This window comes from Danio rerio, chromosome 24 (assembly GCF_049306965.1).
Source record: "Danio rerio strain Tuebingen ecotype United States chromosome 24, GRCz12tu, whole genome shotgun sequence".
Lineage (NCBI taxonomy): Eukaryota > Metazoa > Chordata > Actinopteri > Cypriniformes > Danionidae > Danio > Danio rerio.
The window spans coordinates 11,254,861-11,276,236 of record NC_133199.1 but is presented as its reverse complement, the minus strand read 5'-3'; the positions used below and the strand labels follow the sequence as shown (position 1 = coordinate 11,276,236).

Below are 21,376 nucleotides of genomic sequence, written 5' to 3'. Positions count from 1 at the left end.
AGCATTTCTGGAAAGATCTCCGTCCACACTATACCACTGAAAACAGTTCACTCTTTTAAATCTATTAGTTGTACTTGGTAATGTGTTTTGGTTGAGCGCAAAGATAAGTTATTAATTTATGTAATCAAGTACACTGATTCTGCACATTTGATTGCTTGCCTTTACTTTCAGTATTGTATAAACATATTGTTCGTTATACTTTTATAATGGCCATTATTGATTATTAAAACTGATATTCAGCAAAAGAGAGGGTATGTTTCGTATTTTTCAATGCAAATTAAAGGAGGCAGTTATGTTATAGGCTCCATTTTGTTGTAAATATGCATACAGTGAACATGACGATCATATAAATATGCAGCTTAAAAACGCCTCAACATTTTTGATGTCTGTTAAGTTGTACCAAAATGAAAATAGGCAGTTCCTTATTTAATGTGTTCATTGTGTTGTTAAGCCAGGGTGATGAGAATGGCATTACAAAATAGCCTACACGGTTCCTAATAAAGATTTACCCAATGTGTTCTCTTAAGTTTGTTTTCCATATCAAACTTGCAAAGTCTGAAACTGCAAGGAAAGGAGGAATTTTTTGTACTTGATATTGAGTAAAAGCCCCAGAGAGGTGAATGTCTGCAGCCATGCCTCCGTTTTCAAATGTCTTTGTTTTCCCTCATCTACACTGACACGGAGCAGCAGCTTTTTAAATCCAAAACGGCCTCTTTAGCGTTTTTAAAACGCTCTGTTTTCGGGGTTTAAAAACTCTGGGGTAGTGTGGACGGAAGGTGTAACCGTAGCAAAACTTATGTGCTTTAAAATTATGTGCCCTTAATATGATTTACCTTGTGTGTTTGAAATGGTTGAAAACAATTGTTATAAATTTAGTATATAAAGTTACTCAAATTTAGGCACCATAATACACATGATGTTTATGCAACATTATAACTGAATGTGGTCTGATTAACATGTGGTCTCATGTTTCAGCCAATCAGAATGGGGACACAGCTTTGGATGTGGCTAGGCGGATGAAGCTCTTCCAGTGTGAGGAAGCAGTAAGTATATTCAGGTTTTGATGATACAGTTTTTCCACTGAAAACTTGAACACATGTGCTGCCTGATATAAAACAACACGTAGATCAGCTGTAAAAGGTGTAAAGTTGTCTGTTATTTCAGATATAACTCATGTTTGTGTTTGCACTTCAGTTGGTACAAGCTGCTGCTGGAAAATTTAATACTAAAGTCCATGTGGAATATGAATGGAATCTCAGGTTGGAGGAGCTTGATGAAAGTGATGATGATCTGGATTACAAAGTAAGACATGCCCATTGAACCTATTTGATCATTCTCTATTTAAATTTTTCGGTGACGATTTCTCATTGTTTGTCTTTCCAGCCAAGTCCCATTAAGAAGGATCGCTCACCCCGTCCGCAGAGTTTCTGCCACTCATCCAGCCTCTCCCCTCATGATAAGCTCTCTCTGCCTGCTTTCATTGGTCAGCGTGATAAGCAACGCCTCTCCTACTCTGCATTCACCAATCAGATGTACAGCGTTTCCACCGACTGTCCGTCCTCTCCGGTTTCAGATGCTCCACCTCTGCCGCCAAGGAATGCTGGCAAAGGTATCATGTTGACTTATGTAAAACTTGTTCTAACGTGTTCTTATATTTCAATTGAAATAATACATTGTAATATTGTATCAAAGCTATTTGTAAGTATACTATTCCAAATCTATTATGATATAGAAAAAAGTAATGACTGTTTCACACCGCAAGCGAAAGCAGTGCGTGAGCAGAGTGTGCGTAGCACGTATGGAGAACACAAGCAGCGTGCAGACGTTTGCCTTTCACACCAGCTGTGTCTGCAATGCTGCAGAGCTCAATCTATCTCTGTCTATTCTAACTAGTTACATATCTCTCTCTATACACAAATACACTTATTTTTTTATTTACGGCAACCTCCTCATATGCTGATTCTCTAACCTGCAAGTCTTTATTTTACAAATGATATAGATCCTACAGTACTATCTGCTTCTCAAGCTCTATGAAGATTGTCATTCATGTCTGGTGCACTCAGAAGATAATCGCCTGTGACATCATGTCATTTGGTTTTGATTGTCAGGTTGTTGTAGGCCAACTTAAGCAAAATGGTTACTAAAATTGTTTTACATTTGGTTTTGTAGTTCGGGCCTAAATAAATATTTGTTGCAGTTTTTAAACGTTTAAGTTCATTTGATTGACTATAAATCAGTTAATATTATCAACGCATTTATTGGGTAAAAATTGCTCCTTTTTACTGTCATTCAACGTGTTTCACTTTAACTGAGCATGAGCAGTGCGGTAAAAATAGACCCAGCCGCGAAACAATCGCGGCACTACAGTTTCAGCGACGCTCGCGCCTCTCGCTGACTTGCTGCTGCTGCGTGTGGTATGAAATCTCTAATCTGTTAACATGGATGCCGAAAAAACACGCGCTGTTCACGCTCTGCCTATGCACTGCTTACGCTTGTGGTGTGAAACAGGCTTAAGTGTTCAAAATGATGATTGGTAGACATTTGACCAATCGCAATAGTGTATTTGTTTTTTTTTAATGTGTTATTTATTTGCAGTGTACTTAGAAAAAACTAACATCTTCATATCTATTTGGTTTTAACCTCCTTCTCTCTAGCTGTGTTTACTTTTCCATTTAATACTTCTTGCTTATGACTTTCTAACATGGCATGGTATTAATAGACAACCCTGCTGTATGTAAAATGTCATCCGTTTAACTTTCCCATCCTTTGTTTGCACTTTCTTTCTATTGTTCTCTCTTTTTTTGGTCTCTCTTACAGCTCCATCTCTGGCTTTCCTTGGCTCTCATTCCCACTATGCTACTCTGGCTAGCACTCGACCATACATCAGTGACTATCTACTTTTTATTTACTATTTCATTTCATTATCTTATAACGATCATATGCTACTGTATCTGAAATCGAAGGCTGCTGCATTGCTGTAAAACGTTTGTATATGAAAGTGCCTGACCATTCCAAATTATAATTGGGTGATAGATTGATAACAGTGCTTCTATTTAGTAAGGGTGCAATTAAATAAGTCAACATTGACTACCTTAACATGAACATAAATAATCAAATTATTTGCCAGTTGGGATTTCTGTGTGGAGTTTGCATGTTCTCCTGCGGGTTGCTGGTTTATTATTATTTCCTCCGGGTGCTCAGGTCTCACCAACAAGTTCAAAGACATGCAGTTCAGGTGTATTGGACAAGCTAAAAAATTGTCCGTAGTGTATGTGTATGAATGAGAGTGTATGAGTGTTTCCCAATAATGGGTTGCAGCTGGAAGGGCATCCGCAGTGTAAAACATGTGCTGGATAAGTTGGCAGTTCATTCCGCTGTGCCGATCCCAGATTAATAAAAGGACTAAGCTGAAAAGAAAATAAATGAATGAATGAGATTAAGGAAGTTTTGATAATATAAAAACATTTTGAATGATAGTTTACTTGGTGACTAATTTAAATTATGAATAAACAAGTCAAAAATTAAGTGAGTTAGATAAAGCAAGTACCTTTGTATTATGTGTTTGATTATATATTTATTTAGGTCCCACTTTATTTTGATGGTCCGGTTGTTGAATTTAAGTTACATGGGAACTAATTCTCATTAGAATATAAGTAGACCGTTAGGCCCATTTCTACCCCTAAGCCCTTCCCCTTACCCTTGGAGTGTCCCAATTCTCTTTAGCTTGAAGGCATAGGGCTAAGGGGTAGGGGTAAATACCCCTTCAAATGGAAATTTTTCAGGACCACACTCGAAACCAAGGGGTAAGAAAATTTCCCAGAATACACCTGCCACAGCGGCAGCATAGCTGCACCCGGAAGTAAGGAGAAATCTACAAATTAGTATTTTTACTTTATATTTTCGTCATTATTTCAGATTTTTACAACAAACAAGCATATGTCATATGTACATTGTCTGCTATAATTTTAATGTTGTTTTTTTTGTGTGTGTCTACATAGATGAATATAGCCACCGTGTAAATACACAGTATAGTTACGAGCTTATTGCCACATTAGATCATTATGATAACATAATATATGCCTTCAGTGATTTCCTGAAGATAAATACCAAAAAATAACACAACTGGAATAACTACAGCAGTCGCGATCATCTGATCTCACATAAAGCAAGAGATCACGATGATATACGATGACGTGTGCAGGTGCTGTAGTGGTGTTCCATTTCTTATGGGTACATTATAAAGCCCTTCCCCTTCACACTCTGTTTTAAGGGCCAAAGGGAAGGGGTAGGGTTACAAAAATAGAATTAGGATTGGGCCTTAGGTTGGGTTTAAGGTCAGGGTTAGTGTAAGTGGACATGTACTTGCAAAGTGTCTTATAGTCATTTAAAGCAGTAGCAACAGATATTAAGCAGACAGTCTACTAATACTCAAATGGACCACCTGGTACCGGGTCTGTGACCTCATTTACTTCCCAATTCTTTATATTTTAAAAGTCTGTACTGGCCCAATACCCTCATATGTGGTTCCGTTCTCTCATCAGTTTGAATTTAATAACTTTTGCATGGATTATGATCAAGACATTTCTCATTTTTCCTATGAATACTGACATGAGCAGGAACCACCAAAATTAATTACAGCAACCTAGGCCACACAGAACCTAAAAGGTACACTTTCCAATTTGAGTTTACAAAAAAAAAAAAAAAAAAGTGCCTCTTTTTTGTAGGGGTTTATTATAACACACAGGGCCGGAGTGGGACACCTTTTCAGCCCTGGAGTTTCAAGCCTCAGACCGGCCCACCTCAGTTCACGACTGACTATATTAAAATAAGGTCATTTCCAAATCAGTTTCTAATTACACTATCACGTCTTTTTTTGAGAAAACAGCTGCTTTAGAACTTTAAATGTTCAACAACCCTAACAGTATTATATGTCTTAACAATAAAAATGAAAACAATAAGTTACTCTCACGAGGATCGAACCCGGGTCCGCGGCGATTTAATCCAACGTGCTAACCACTGGACCACAATAGCTGTGTTCAGAAAGGAGACACAACTGAGTTTTATAATCATTAAAATAGATGAAAAGAGAAAAATTGCGGTAAAATAATGAATAAAAAGGCTGTGGTCAAGTAAATAAATAAATTTAAAAAGTGTGACTGCTGAGAGCAACAGATTCTGCAGCTAGGGACACCGGCCTTCGCGGCCAAAAAACGGACCGGCCCACCGGGAATTCTCCCGGTCCTCCCGATTAGCCAATACGGGCCTGATAACACAGATAACATATACAATAGTTTTAATCACTTTTAACAGTGTTTTATGATAAAAATCAAAGGGTTTTCTTTAAAATGATACCAAACGCTTGCATTTACAACTCTGCATGTGAATTTAGGAAGGTTTTGAATTTGGGTAGGCAAAATCCAGGTGGAAAGCCTAATAGCAATTGAATGTGTGGAAACCAGCTGTTTTTATGCAGCTGGTGAATGTAAAGGCTGCCTTCAATACTGGCAAGATATATGCAGTTGATTAGACAGTATGTTGCACATGAATTTAATCTGGACATGTGGTAAATGCTTTCATAATTTCAGATGCAGCATATTTGTAATCTTGGACACTAAAATCACCCTCACTGCGTAAAGAACTCTTACAGTTCTTAAATGCAAATTTAGCAGTTAATCAGCTTCAGTTTCTTCTGATTTTATTTTTAAGTAATGTCTTTTATGTGGAGCCTTCCGAAGCTGCTGCTGCTGTCCCTTGACTTTTCAAAGCAGCAGCCAATTCTAGACTTTGCTGAAGTTGTTAACTTGCTAAATTTGTTTAAGTCTCATGAAAGCAACCTTTTCCTGGTCCTCTTTGACTGAGCTTTCCACTGGCTGTTCACTTAGTTTTTTTTAAATCTATCATTCTAGAACTAATATCACTTAAAATTCACTTTTCTAGTTTCTCCACTTGCACTTTAAGGTGCCCCACTTTCCCGACCTGATTCAGTTTCAGATCACTTGTCTTCAGATCCTTGTGGTTACACACACACTTATTCTCCCTCCTTATTTTATCCCTTTCTGTCTCATCTGCCACCCTCCATTATCCTTCCTAGGACCAATGTTAACATGACATCACTGCATGTTGGTATTTTGTTTATTTTCCCTCCAGCCCCTCCATTGTCGAACCTGCCTCCCTCCACCCTTGCCCCTGCATCACAGACCTCACCTAGTGGCAGCTCTACCCTGTCAAAGAAGAGACCCCCTCCCCCTCCCCCTGGACACAAACGCACGCTATCTGACCCCCCTACCCCTCTCTTTAAAGGTGGGCTACACTTTAGGCAACAACCCTTGTTTAGGACACCTAACCTTTGGTGCCTTATTAGCTTTATTAACTTTAAGAATACATATAAATATTAGTGGTGTAACACAGCATCTCTAGTCTCAGGGTTCGGATCATAATACCAATTTTGAGTCATGGATTGAACTATTTTTCGGATCAGCAAAAAAAGAGAGGAAACAAATGTCATTTGCTTTCTATTTATATGCAAATATCACTGCAAAAATCATCGGTTTAACAAACAGAACTTAGAACCTGTAATTTTATTAAAAATAAAAATCAAGAAAGAACCAGCTGAAAGAATTTAATTACTTTTATATTCAATTCAACTTTCAATATTCAATACGAAAAATGATCTTTGCAACTGTTGCTGATAATGCTGATAATGATTCAACAGTTCACTCATAAAACTTGGTTTCATTATCGGTGTATCATCTTTGAAAACCTATTCAGTGACATAATTTTGATGGCTGTTTGTCGCCACCTATTGGTTGTACTATGTAATTGCTACAACATTCACCAGCGTCAAGTTCCATTAAACAGTGATTTTAATCTTTACCATAAACATCAGTGTTTAAATCTGAACTATAAACTGTTCTCCCAGTACTTCTGTATTATTTGACTTGTAACTAACTGAAAAAGTGTAAAAACGGAATCTCACTCGATCAAACACAGATTTGAATGCAGTGCTTCGAGGGATTAATAAACATATGCAAATCATTATCATTTATCATTTTGATAACTGCAGAGTACGCCCATGTCATGGCTGCTATCACTTTGAGCTCAGTTTGCAGCAAACTGTATGTTATTTACAGCTTCATTACATGTTATTCACAACCTATGCAGGTTCTGTTCAATAAAGTAGATATAGTACTATACAAACAGTGCGTCAGCTCATGTGTGATTTCGCAGCCGCAAATGTCATTACATTATGATAGAAATGACATTTTTCTGTAAATTATTCCTTATAAATAAAGTATATGACACTTTTAACACCATTAGGAGGTGTCAATTGATAATATAAGTGGCTGAATTGTAGAAAAGCTGAATTAAGATCATATGTAGGGCCGAGATTGCGATATTTTTCCAATTAATCACATAGCCCTAACGTATAGAGAAAATATGCCAAATTCCAAAACAAACACCAAATTAGCCAGGTGTGAAAATTCTCTTATTGTACTCTGATTAGACTTTTTTTTATAACTGACTTTAACAAATAATGATGTCTTAAAGAAAAAGTAGATAAGGTTTTATAGATAATTTAGGCAGTTTATGCAGGCGACTGCTGATAACTTACTGTCAGTAGATATCTTTAACCCAGGCTTCATGCATTCAGTTTCATCATCAAATTCAATCATTTGCATCCCATTCAATCTGTGGTGTCATTGCATGTTAAGTTCAAGAATTGTTAGATACAGTTGAAGTCAGAATTATTAGCTCCCATTTGAATTATTATTATTATTTTTTATATTTCCCAAATGATGTTAAACAGCAAAGAAGTTTTCACAGTGTGTCTGATAATATTTTTTCTTCCGGTAGAAAGTCCTATTGGTTTTATTTAGGCTAGGATAAAAGCAGTTTTACATTTTTTTTAATCAATTTTAAGGTCAAAATTATTAGCTCATTTAAGGTATATATTTTTTCGATAGTCTACAGAACAAACCATCATTATACAAAAACTTGCCTAATTACCCTAACCTGCATAGTTGACCTAATTAACCTAGTTAAGCCTTTAAATGTCACTTAAAGCAGTACAGAAGGGTCTTGAAAAATATCTAGTAAAATATTATTTACTGTCATCATGGCAAAGGTAAAATAAATCAGTTATTAGAAATGAGTTATTAAAACTATTATGTTTAGAAGTGTGTTGAAAGAAATCTTCTCTCCATTAAACAGAAATTGGGAAAAAAAAAATAAACAGGGGGCTAATAATTCTGACTTCAACTGTATGTAAATAAATACATATCATTTTGTGAGGACAATATTGCCAGTGAAAGGCTTGGCCTAAGGACCCCATCCAAAAATGGTTGACTTTTGCACTGACCCTCTGTGATTTGCATGGTTTATTTTTTGGATAAAGAGAAAGTACAAGGCATGACATAATAATGATCTGGAAGTTATTAATGGATGAGAGACGTATCGAATTAGGAGAGATACAATGCATTTTAATATGTTTTGAGACAACCTAAGATGCACTGCGTCTTTAAGATCATTATTATGAATGGCTTGATGCTAATGTGTTATATGTTCTATATTGTGTTAAAATGTTTATAATAAATTTTGTTTAATTATACTGTATATTCAAAGCTGTAACCTGGCATTTGCAGAAATAATCGTTCCAGAAGTCTTCTGTATATACAGAGCAAAAACAGTACATGTAAACATACAACATGAAAATTGTTGTAAAGACATTAGGGGCCCTGAAAAGACATTTGTGGCCTTGACCATAGTTTTAAACAAAAAAAAAAGCTTGTTATGTGTTATTTTTATTTTAAGCCAGAAAATCATTAGAATATTAAGTAAAGATCATGTTTTGTGAAGAAATTTTGTAAATGTTTTATTGTAGGTATATCTAAACTAAAGTTTTGATTAGTATTATGCATTTCTTAAGCTCATTTGTACAAATTTTAAGGAGGTTTTCTCAATATTTACATGTTTATAAATATCAGAGTACAAATATAGTTGTATCTCATCCAAATATTGTATATATATATATATATATATATATATATATATATATATATATATATATATATATATATATATATATATATATATATATATATATAATAATAAATGTTTCACCAAATCAGTGCAGTACATTGAGTTCTGAAGGATTGCGTGACACTGAACACTAGGGGATTATATTGAAGCAACAATGTACAATTTTACTGTATTTCTGATCATATAAATTCCCTTTAAACACAGACATAAAAAAATCCAACCTCAGAATGTTTAACTGTAGTGTACATCCAATTAAATGGTGTAAAAGTCTTTTCTGCAATTGTCAAGTTACAGGTTCTACTGTATATGCCACTAAATTCAGAGAAACATGACACTTTTGTTCAATTTGATCATTTGTTTCATTGTTTCACAAAACCTCTGTAATGTTCCCTGCATAACAAACTCATTTCAGGAAGTGATTCAACGCCGCCTCCTGTCAACAAGATGTCCCCTGTAACTAATAGATTTGAGGGCATCCCACAACAGCAAAGGTGAACAAGCATGCTTCAAGCTTTTTTAATGTAGCATTTAAAACAACCCTAGCTAAACTTTTTTAAGATTAAATTCATACAAGAAAGAAAATATCTATTTCAGTTTTTTGTAGAAAGAGTCTGTTGAGCTATATTTAGAGCTATATTTGCATTAGAAAGGTCAAACTTTAAACTGCAAATTTACACATGGCCTTTCATGTTTCATTTGAATATGTCTTTTTAACTTTGTCATCTTTTGTTTGGATATGAAAAACGGTCCCATTTCATACAGTATGGCTAAAACATGTGAATATAATGTTATTGAACATTGCTTTGAGGTTTACAGTTGTTGTATATTTCTAGTCCCAACACCACCAAGCCCACACTTGGTCCAAGGGTCCTTCCCAAACTACCTCAGAAGGGTATGGTATGCTTTTAGTCTGATTATTTTTATAATACAACATCGGAATGGTAATTCATTTCGGTGTTCTCTTTAAACAGCGATGATCATAAGTGGATTTAGTTTAGTATTTAGTTTACAATAGCTACGTTTCTATTCACCTATTTTTATAACTGAGTAGGATAAACTTTTTATTCGATAAAAAAAGATGCGCATTAATTATGATGGAAACACTTTTATCGAACAAATTCCAGTATGCACATTAAAAAAGGTCATGTGATTTTGTTTTAAGATATCATGTGATGGTAAAAATGTGTTTGAATGGACAAACCAGCAGGCTGACACACTGTAAAACATCTGAAATGTTGTTTTGCTTATTCTAAAACACCTTAACCATCTCAGTATTAGTGTTATTATATTATTAATGACCTCCAGAATCAAGAGTGTCTGTGCTCTGCGTCTCATGCCTTCAAACGTTATCAGGCGTTCATTGCACGTCGGCATACTGTGTTCTGAAACGCAAGTCATTTATTAAATAAAGAAAAAATACACGCAGCTTCTCCTACCGCAACAAATTCCGTTTTTACTTTTGATATTTGGTGCTAGTTCATCAGGAAGTGACGTTTTTGTTTGCTTAGACTCTTTGGCTGCTTTATTTACATGTCTTATATGCGTTATTTCACTTTTGCGCATACATTTAATTTGCATCTTTGGATGGAAACATAGCTAATGACTGTATTTTCAGTAAGGTTGGATTGATTTTAAAAACATTATCAAATACACATTTTTAATAAAATTATAATAATAGTTTTATTAATAAATGTTTAACACCACAAAATGTACAAAATATAATAATATAAAAGCAAAACTTATAAAATATGAAACAACAAAAATATAACAAATGTTAAATGAACAATTTTACCATCAGAAGTTGTATTTTGTATTGAATTTTTTGTTGTTGCACTTTTTAGAACCTCTTTTCTATTGTGCTTTTAAACCTGACCCAACATCATGCTAGCGAGGGAAATATTTTCTCATATTTGTCTTTTAGTAGTCTAGAATTATATCAGAAGATGGAAAATGTAATGTAATCTGTTGGTATTATCCTGTTTTTCAATAGTTGCCCTGCGTAAGATAGACACCATACATCACCCATCTGTGGACAAAACCAACCAGCCTTCTGAAGCTGTCCTTTTTCAGAAAGTTCTGCAGAGTTCAGATACATCCCAGAAAGTTCCGATAGCTGACAGGCCTCAGCCTGGAGACGTCGCTCCACAGCGACCACAGCCTTCAGAATTACCACCTAAACCAGGAGAACTGCCTCCAAAGCCTCAACTGTCCGAACTTCCCCCTAAACCCCAGTTGGGTGACCTACCACCTAAACCTCAGCTTAAAGATCTCCCGCCCAAGCCCCAACTCGCAGACATCTCCCCAGCCAAACCCATAACCATTGAGGTCCCCCCAAAACCTTCTCCAGGAGAAGTGGCTCCCAAGCCCCAACCTCCAGATACTCCAACAATCATTCAACAAGGTGAACTGTCACCTCAGCCTGTGATCCAGTCTAGTGAAGATACCAATGGAAGTCCAACATCTGCACAGGACACACCCGTACCATTGCCCAGAAAAATAAATCCGGTGAGGAGCTTGCCTTGGAAGATAAATTCATGGGAGTAACCAGATGTTTTGACAAGTTGTGCATCTATTTGTGGTTTTTTCAGATTAAGAGTAAAATGCGAAGGGTGAAGACTATTTATGATTGCCAGGCAGACAATGATGATGAGCTGACTTTCGCTGAGGGTGAGGTCATTGTGGTAACTGGTGAGGAAGATCAGGAGTGGTGGGTAAGTGTGACCACTTTACATTTTCAAGTATGTGCTCTAAACCACAATAATCAGAATTCTTCACTGCTTAACAAAGTTACCTTTGTTTTAATTGAATATTTTATGAAACAATACACAACTATTAAAAACTGGATTGTTATATAAAGTGAAGTATTGAGTATTGTCAAGTATGATTACCAATACTCCGAGGCAGGGGTGTCCAAACTCGGTCCTGGAGGGTCCAGTGTCCTGGAGAATTTAGCTAATCAAACCCTAATCAAACACACCTGAACCAGCTAATCAAGCTCTTACCAGATATACTAGAAACTTCCTGGCAGGTGTTGAAGCAAGTTGGAGCTAAACTCAGCAGGACACCGGCCCTCCTGGACTGAGCTTGGGCACCTCTGCTCTAAAGCCTGGTTTATACTTCTGCGTCAAGTTACCGGCGTAACTCACGGCGCATGCAACGCCCGTAGCTGTGCATTTATACTTCTGCGCGCTGTCTCTGTTGGTCTGCATTAACACTTCTGAAACGCTAGTTGACAGTGAGGTGTAATTGTTCCTCTGTGTCGAGTTTCCTCACTGCTGTTTTGCTTTTCCTGAACACTTCCTGGATGTTTAAGTGGCTCAAACTCGCTCATTTTAAGGCAGGAACCGGCGGACTTGCAACAACTTTAACTATGAGGTAAACACAAAACAAAACTTTCCATCCGGAGCTTCTTCACGTTACTCCACATATGTAAATAATCGCTCCATTGGGCTCGCGCGGCTCTCGTCAGACTCGTCAGCGCTACCAAGCCGACCAATCACTGAGCTTGCTTGCTACGCGTTGTTGCGACGTGTAGTTACATTGTTTGAGAGGTGCACGTCAGTGACGCCAACGACCACGGCGAAGGGCTATGCGTCAACGGCGTAGCATACGCCGACGTTTGACGCAGAAGTATAAATCAGCCTTAAGGGCATACTCACAATAGGTACAGTTGCCTCGAACTGTGCTGAAGCGAGATTGTCTGAGGTGAAGGTGAAGTTGTGACTTCAGATTCAGGATCAGGTGTGCTTTGCGCTCAAACTACAAGCGTATCGCACCAAAGCACAACTGAACCCTGCTCTGGCACACCTCTTCCATGATTCAGAGCACTCACACTTGTCAAACAAAATGGTAAATGTGCCTGGGCAGGATTCGGATAGCATAGTGTAAGTGCCCACTAAATTGGTCTGTTCTTTTGACCCTTCCAAGTGCACATGCAGTGAGCATAAACCCAAAGAGCTAGTGCTTCCAGCCCCTGGGGAGCAATTAGGGATTTGCTGCCTTGCTCAGGGGCACCTCAGCTGGGTATTGAAGAAGGGGAGAATGCAGTTCATTCACTTCCCCCATCCTAAACTCCTGCCAGGACCAGAATGGAACCTGCAACATTTCAATTACAAGTCTCAACTATTACAAGTCAATTAAAAGTAAAAGGCCCTAACCATTAGGCCGCAATCTCCCCATATTTGCAATGTTCCTTAGAAATTTCTTGACAGCTAAAGCTACCTTCCTGCAGAATTCAGCACCAACCCTGATCAAACATCCCTGAACCAATATATTAGTACTTGAAGCAGAACTTGATAATTACACTTGATAAAGCCGGGAGCTAGCTCTTTACAACTCTCACATGGTCGCCCACGGAAGCTAAGCAGGGCTGCGCCCGGTCAATACCTGGATGTGAGACCACATGGGAAAGCTAGATTGCTGCTGGAAGTGGTGTTAGTGAGGCCAGCAGGGGACACTTAACCTGGCTTCATCACTCTGTCTCCTCTTCACTGATTAGCTGGTATGCGGTCTGGTGCAATATGGCTGCTGTCGGGTCATCCAGGTGGATGCTGCACACTGGTAGTGGATGAGGAGATACCCCCAATGTGTAAAGCGATTTGAGTGTCGAGAAAAGTGCTATACAAATAAGGAATTGTTATTATTATTATTATTATTATTATTATTATTATTATTACTATTATTATTATAGACAGGTAAAGCTGAAGATCTTTGTGGGTTCGGGTTTAATTTCCATCATTTTAGACGAGGGCGGGTCGGGCCGGGCTTAGCTTGAGCAGTACATAAACAGTCATGTAATGCATTTCGATTAGCACGAGAAAGTAATTAAATCGTTTGTTACAACATTAAAATCCCTCCCTGCAAAGGTGAAACAAAAGATGTCGGAGAAGTCAAAAAGAGTGAACTTTGACTGCGGTCAGGCCAGCTGCCAATTCAATAAGAACTGTCATTCTAGCCGCTAAGGTATTTTGGCGGTCACTCATATACTGCGTATTACACTAGACAGCAATGTATGTACAGCAAGCTGATAGGGAATATGACGAGGCCACTCGCTACATTGAAACCGCTGTCATGGAAAATGAAGTGGATGTTCTTGGCTGGTAGAAGATGAACAAACAATCCTACCCAAAAGTTGCAAAATTAGACAGATCAGAACTATGCATCTCGGCATGTAGCAGCCGCAGCAGTGAAAGGGTGTTCCATCCCGAGCGCAGCCATTTACAGTGGATTCAATAATGTTCCTCCACAAAAACACGTAGCCTTATCTTGATGAGTAAATATTAATTAAACCATAAAATCGTAATGTAGACAGACTATTGACCTTATTCTCCGCAGACGAGCGGGCGCTGCCATTTGAATCATTTTGGCATCTCATTCACTTCCATTCATTTTTAGACATTAAAAACTGCTCGTTTCGCTGTTTGATGTTGCAAACTGATATTTTCTTGTTATATTATTCTACTTGGTCTGTATAGTCATGCAAACATTTGTTTGTAGAGCAAGTAGTTTGACCGTTTTTTGCTGTTTATTATTCCTTTTCATCTCTCCCATAGGCGACTGAAATCGAAGTTCTAAGACAATCGCGAAAACAGGCGCACTCCGCATTTTAGAATAAGGTCAATACAGGTTAATATTGGCATTAGGCTATTCTTTTAATATTCAGCTTCACCGTCACCCTAAGGCTGGATTTTGAAGAGAAGTGGCAAAACAAATCTCGCAGAATCTCAATCTTAATTTCGTTATTGCCAAATACCGGTCATAATTTAGAATTCATTTTAATCTAATTTGTTAAGAAAGACTTCTTTTCAATGGTGTGTTGGCCAATTTAAAGGCAAAGTGTATGAACCTAGGCCTATTTAGAGTGCTGAGATGTTACAGAGGACTTATTTTATTTCTTTGTTTCAACTTCCAAGTGGCCTATCGCCTATGTTTGTTGCTAATAAATAGTTAACACACATATAAATTACTCTTTCTTTAAAAAAAATAAGGCAAAAGTGCTGTGTCTGTGCACATTTGAATAATGTCAGGCTTTAAACGGGTTCGGGCTTTATAAAGCTCTCAATCAAAATGTACCTGTCAGACTCGGGCCCTATCGGGCCTAATTTTAATGGCCCGATTACAGCTCTATAGGCAGGTGTGTTTGGTCAGGGTTGCAGCTGAAATCTGCAGGAAGGTAGCTGTTCAGGAACAAAGTTGATGACTCTTGCTTTGAAGGGAAAAGATTTTTGTAATTACTCACCCTCATGTCATTCCAATCGCCCGAGACCTTTGTTCTTCTTCCAAGAGAAGAATGAATCCAAGAGCTCTCTGATCTTCCATAGACAGCAATGATCATGACAAATTCTAAGTCCAGAAAATAAATTATCATATATTTATGTTTTGAAAATGAGTGAAAGTTTTGGGAATTGGAATGTTGCGAGGGGTAGTAATTAATAACCAAATAATTCAGGTTAAACTAACCCTTTAAATGAAATTGTGCTAACCATGGTACACATATATTCTTTTATGGGCCATTAATCATGTGTAAAGTTTACCACTACTTGTGACCACTCATTACTTATATCAGGGGTGTCTAAACACAGTGTCCTGCATAGTTTAGCTCCAATTTCCTTCAACACACCTGCCTGGATGTTTGTAGTATACCCAAAAAGAGTGTGATTAGCAGATACAGCTGTGTTTAATTGGGGTTAGAACTAAAATATGCAGGACACAGGCCTTCCAGGACCGAGCTTGGACACCCCTGCTTTATATAGACTTGAATTTTCCCTGATTTTGATTGCAAACCTTTTTTTTTTTATCCATAGATTGGGCACATCGAAGGACAGCCGGAGAGAAAAGGTGTATTTCCCATGTCCTTTGTTCATATCTTATCAGATTGACTTGCATATGTTGTTTCTCCACAACCCACTCATCGCGATACCTCTGGCTATGGGATGCACTTGACTTAGCTGCTCAATCAACAATGCAAGATTTAAGAAGACAAACCCACAATAAAAAACAAAACACATGATCACCTTGTTATCGTCAGAGACAGAGTGTAAATAAAGTGTCTAAATTTACCACTATTATACGTACCATTTTATACAGTCTAGATGGCACCCACTTACAAGACCAGCACTTTCCCTCCACTATTACTGAATCGCTGTATATAGGATTGTACATAAATGTGTGTATTTCACACAAGGATGACCGTGTGATTTTGTGCAAATGTAGAAACTTATGTTGGTCTGAAAAGTGAATGTGTGAACTTATGCTCTACCTGCCACTAAGAGGCGCTGGGCCAGTTTTGTTCAAATAAGTTGAAGTATTAATGTGGCCATTGTTGCTATAATCTATAGCAGGGACAGACAGAAGTTGAATTCTTTTCCTGGTGAAATAACTGGACTTTTAGGTTTCCTAAACTGTAGTATTTTTTTTTTTTAAACCTACACCTTTCATAACACCACTAAAGCATGTCCAAGAGTGCAACGTTACATTGTGTTTACTATTCCCAGTTCTTGCAATGGTGTAAATTTATTCCTACAAATGCAAACACACTCCTGCCTGTGTTCTTTCACAGGTTATTCTTCTGTGATTCCATTTCAGTGTTTGTTTAATCTGCACAAGTACTTTTACTACAGTCTTATTGAATAGTGCTGTTCCAAGAACACAAGGGTCACCCTTAGTCCATCTTTAATATTGTGTTTTGAAAGGTCTTGGATACTTGAACTACGGAAGATGTTTACTTGCTTCATTGGTGTTATATTTTCAAGTGATAGACATAGATGTACCGTATTGCAAATATATGCCGTTTTAGTTTGTGCTTCCAGCTATCAATGGTAGAGCAGTTTTAATAACTGCTCAAATCTCCAGTGATGGACAAGAACCATCACAGTTCCCATTTTAGGCTTCCATTATACAGCAAGAGTCAAAGTTATCACATCAGCATTACAAAAGACTCATGTAATCACTTTCCCCTACATTTAAACAAGTCAGTTCTAACTTAAAAGTTTGAGTGACTTAAAGTTGTAATGGATTATTACCACCCCCCCCCCCCCCATTTACCAACAGTTAAAGCATAGGGATTGAGGCCTGATGTTCTACATGTTTCTATATGACTGCAGATTCTGAGGATTGTGTCCAATGTCTGAACATGTTCCTCACCTACCATTCCATTATCAATAAAATGTTTCATGCTAACAACCGTCCATGTGTCAAGCTTACACAGCAAAGAGTACAAATGGTAAGAAAGCACAAGTGGACAAACAAGTTTCCAACTGAAGTGTAAACTCAAATTTATTTGCAGTCCAGCAATATACAGCTCTCAACGCTTCATCCAAACCTCATTTTGGGTTACATTATCAGTTCAGACAACCCAATTCACCAGCAACGCATTTAAAAAGCGGCTTTAAAGAAAAATATTGTGACTCGCATAAAACTACACAAACTTAAAGAGTAACCTTTTGGGTTCACATACCAGACTGCTGGTAAATAAAGTTATAAAAAGGGACAAAATGATGAACTCATTTTGACACAGGGGCTTTCTGGGAGGTTTTTTTGGCTTGGTCAACCTTCTCCACAGACTTGATGACCCCGACAGCCACAGTCTGTTTTAAATCCCGTACAGCAAAGCGACCTAAAAGCAAAAAAGTGATTAAAGTTGATTCCTTTACAGTAGTTTAACAATTAAAAAAAAAAAAAAAAAAAAAAAACCCTTACCCAGAGGAGGATAATGAAAGAAGCTCTCCACACATAAGGGTTTATTTGGGACCAGTTTGACTGTGGCACCATCTCCTGACCTCAGGTACTGGGGCCAACTTTCCAGTTTCCTACCAGAACGACGATCTAGCTTCTCCCTTAGCTCAGCAAAACGACAGGAAACATGGGTTGTGTGGCAGTCTAGCACAGGAGAGTAACCAACCTTTATTTTGCCTGGGTGGTTCAGCATAATAATCTTGGAAGAGAAAAAGAATCTTCATGAAACAAGCATTTATTGATTGGTCAACCATAATTAGCATTAGAAAGTAAAGAGCATAGAAACCTGAGCAATAAAACTGCTGACATCTGATGGTGGGTCCTGCTGTGCATTCCCAGCTACATCACCTCTTCGAAGGTTCTTCACAGATACATTTTTAATGTTGAAGCCCACATTATGCCCAGGAAGAGCAGTCTGAAGACCCTGGTGATGCATCTCTATGGACTTGACCTCAGCAGTCAGTTTTGCTGGTGAGAAGGTGAGAACCATGCCTGGTTTTAAGACCCCAGTTTCAATCTTACCCACAGGGACAGTTCCAACACCTGTGAATAAGTGGAGGATTTGGTCAAAGACTTAGTTGACTAAAAGTGGTTTTCAACAATCAACATTACCCACCGCCAATCTTATAGACATCTTGTAGGGGAAGGCGCAGGGGCTTGCCTGCATTGCGCACTGGAGGATGTAGGGAATCAAGCACTTCCAACAAGGTTCGGCCATGACAGTGGCCTTCTTTTCTCTTGAGCTTCCACCCTTTAAACCATTGCATCTGAGAGAAGAGTACAAACAATTAGAATCATCATCTACTTTACAAGGGTGCCAAATCTTCCTGGAAAGGGTGTCTAAACAGTGTCCTGGAGGGCCAGAGTCCTACATACTTCAGCTCCTACTTAAAGACTAGAAGTTTCAGTATACCTAGAAAAAGAGCTTGATTGGCTGGTTCAGGTGCACTTAATTGGGGTTGGAACGAAAATATCCAGGACACATGCCCTCTAGGACAGAGTTTGGGCACCCCAGTCTTAAACGCACAAGGTCCAGCTAGTTAAAGCCTTCAAGAACTCTTAAACTCAGTAGCTCTCCAGAAACAGAACAAGGCAACTGAAAGCATTTTTGTATAGAAAGGTTGAAAATTCTACATACCTTTTGGGATGGGACAATCATGTTCTCACCACTCCAACCAGAAATGGGTATGAAAGGTACAGCACCTATCTCAAAGCCGATCTTCTTGACGAACACGGAAACATTCCTAACCACTTCATCATAACGTTTCTGGCTGAATGGTGGCTCTGTCAGGTCCATTTTGTTCACACAAACTACAAGCTGTTTGACCCCAAGAGTGTACGCCAGTAGAGCATGTTCTCTTGTCTGACCGTTCCGAGAAATTCCAGCCTCAAATTCACCCTTTGCTGCAGAGACGATCAGCAGAGCAGCATCAGCCTAAGAAAAATCAACAAACAAAACGGGTTTAGGTCAACTACAATTAGGTGGCACAGAGTAGTTAAAAACCTGGAGCCCCCCCACATTGCTCAGTTTCCTTTTCTCTCAACAAGTTCTGGTCATACACACCCAAATTCAGTCTACCAAAATCACATGGTTTGATGTCTCAGAGGAAAAAGAAAGAAATGGGTCTAAGAATTGTTTTAAATGTTTACCCCCGAGAGATTTTATTATTTAAATATAAATTAAAATCTAGGTCAACACCTGAAATAAATACCTGTGAGGTTCCAGTGATCATGTTTTTAATGAAATCACGATGACCAGGTGCATCGATTATGGTAAAGGTGTACTTCTGAGTGTTGAATTTCAGCAGGGAAATGTCAATCGTGATCCCACGTTCCCTCTCCGCTTTCAGTTTGTCCAGAACCCAGGCATACTTGAAGGAACTCTTTCCCATCTTAAAGAGAGGGAAAGAAAAAAAAAGCATAAATAGCCAAAGCAGTTTAAGAAATAACTAAAAGGAATTAAAGGTGAATACTTACTTGGGTTGCAGCCTTCTCATACTTCTCAATTGTTCGATGGTCAATTCCTCCACATTTATAAACCAAATGACCAGTGGTTGTGGATTTGCCACCATCTACATGGCCAATGATAACCAAGTTGATATGAATCCTTTCTTTTGCCATTTGGTAAATTACACGTTTTACACCCTCCAAACTACCAAATTTCAGATACACTCTTTGTTCTTCTTGTGACTTCAGACCGGTATCAAGCAAATTGAACGCTTAAGTATGGAAACTGCTAATTAAGTTCTGGTGTGATCAATAACACCTTAATCTATTAAGCTATTAACTAAAATACGTAATCGTATAGGCTTATAAGTACAACAAACAAATATCAGTCATCCATAATAACTTCTACTGAAAACCGTAGCCTAATCCTTTATGTGTGTTATTTTTTTTTTCTCTCGACGTCAGTGGAACCAGATAGCCTACCAATTGTTTTCTAACAATAGCTAGTGATAAATAATGCAAATGAGCGGAAGCTATGGTTGCATTTAAAAGCTGAGATCTATCCAGATTCTAAACTTATAATCATTGATATTTTAAAGGCAGACCGGGAATTCCAACAACTAGCTGCTTTACATGACTGTTGTCTGTTTAATGTTATAATTTATTATTATAATTTGTATTATGATTATTTTTTTATTGTTCTGGTTCATGGCAAAATAATACAAATGTTACAGATGATCACTGGTGACCTACTAAATGAAAAGCCAGAATGTATACAGTGGTTATATAGACAAAAGTACAGTATTATTAAAAGAACCTGGTAAGTAGTTTTAAATTGTGTTACAAGACACTGTCACATAAGACCAAAAGTCTTCCCATCATTAAGATATATACAGGGACACCTGCTTTGTCCTTATTTTGTGATTTGCAAAGTAAATGTTCATACGAATTTTATTTTAGTCATAATATTGGCCCATTCATTTAACTCTGGAATTTTGGGAGTTTTCCAGTGTATAATAATAATAATAATAATAATAATAATAATAATTATTATTATAATCATCATCATCGTTATAGTTGCTGTTGTCATCAGCAAATTATATTTCATACATATCCATTTTCTGGTGACATTTGTACCATACTTGACTGTGGCTTTAGTTATTTAGATTATTTTTATTAGAATAGAAATGTTTTTGATTTTATATATATATATATATATATATATATATATATATATATATATATATATATATATATATATATATATATATATATATATATATATATAAAATAGGCTACTTGTTGCATGTGCTCAGGTTTACATAACATGAATGAGCTTATCCATCAGGTGTGTCGCTGCGCAAACGCATACATTAGCCAGCAGGGGGCGCGATGGATATAACAGTACTTTTAGATATTTCTTAAAATCATCGCTTGCCTAATGTACATGAGTCTATTAATACGCATTAATAGTAGTGTGCTTTAGTTTTCATATTGTGTAACAACGCTTGGTGGTAAATTAAAGGTATGGTCACAATAAATGTAAGAAGCGCAGTGACGTTTTATGAACCCGGAAATAACAGTCAGTAAGACAGCTGAGAGAGAGCGAGCGACAGAGGCTCAGATAGATAGAGAGAGAGAGAGAGAGAGAGGTCTA

At 37.5% G+C, this 21,376-nt stretch overlaps 2 protein-coding genes across 14 annotated transcripts in view; one reads left to right on the top strand and one right to left on the bottom strand.

Moving 5' to 3' along the window:
• Positions 1-17,220, top strand: part of asap1b (ArfGAP with SH3 domain, ankyrin repeat and PH domain 1b) — a 150,128-nt gene extending 132,908 nt beyond the window's left edge. For 3 of the 13 annotated variants that reach the window (XM_009297312.5, XM_021470289.3, XM_009297310.5), the window contains 9 exons: positions 976-1,043; positions 1,195-1,302; positions 1,384-1,609; positions 6,148-6,300; positions 9,452-9,530; positions 9,873-9,931; positions 11,030-11,544; positions 11,628-11,750; positions 15,843-17,220. In XM_009297312.5, the coding sequence (XP_009295587.2) occupies positions 976-1,043; positions 1,195-1,302; positions 1,384-1,609; positions 6,148-6,300; positions 9,452-9,530; positions 9,873-9,931; positions 11,030-11,544; positions 11,628-11,750; positions 15,843-15,917 (1,406 nt within the window). In that variant the 3' untranslated portion in view covers positions 15,918-17,220. Of the gene's footprint in view, positions 1-975; positions 1,044-1,194; positions 1,303-1,383; positions 1,610-2,817; positions 2,887-6,147; positions 6,301-9,451; positions 9,531-9,872; positions 9,932-11,029; positions 11,545-11,627; positions 11,751-15,842 lie in introns of all 13 variants that reach the window. The other 10 variants (XM_003201277.7, XM_073941605.1, XM_068217169.2 and 7 more) reach the window with 5 other exon arrangements.
• A 67-nt stretch (positions 17,221-17,287) lies between these two features.
• On the bottom strand, positions 17,288-19,968 carry eef1a1l3 (eukaryotic translation elongation factor 1 alpha 1, like 3). Its single transcript, NM_001163994.1, has 7 exons — positions 19,750-19,968; positions 19,485-19,664; positions 18,911-19,207; positions 18,389-18,539; positions 18,059-18,315; positions 17,737-17,971; positions 17,288-17,653 (listed from the first exon to the last, which is right to left on the bottom strand). The coding sequence occupies exons 1-7, from the start codon at positions 19,891-19,893 to the stop codon at positions 17,541-17,543; spliced, it is 1,377 nt and encodes a 458-aa protein (NP_001157466.1). The 5' UTR covers positions 19,894-19,968; the 3' UTR covers positions 17,288-17,540.
• Between the last annotated feature and the right edge of the window lie 1,408 nt (positions 19,969-21,376).

Excerpts from the sequence above, each read along its gene's own strand:
- eef1a1l3 (NM_001163994.1), bottom strand. The coding sequence starts at position 19,893 with ATGGCAAAAGAAAGGATTCATATCAACTTGGTTATCATTGGCCATGTA. Across the intron at positions 19,665-19,749 it reads ATGAGAAGGCTGCAACCCAA|ATGGGAAAGAGTTCCTTCAA; the intron begins GTAAGTATTCAC and ends CCTCTCTTTAAG. Across the intron at positions 18,316-18,388 it reads AGATGTCTATAAGATTGGCG|GTGTTGGAACTGTCCCTGTG; the intron begins GTGGGTAATGTT and ends ACTTATTCACAG.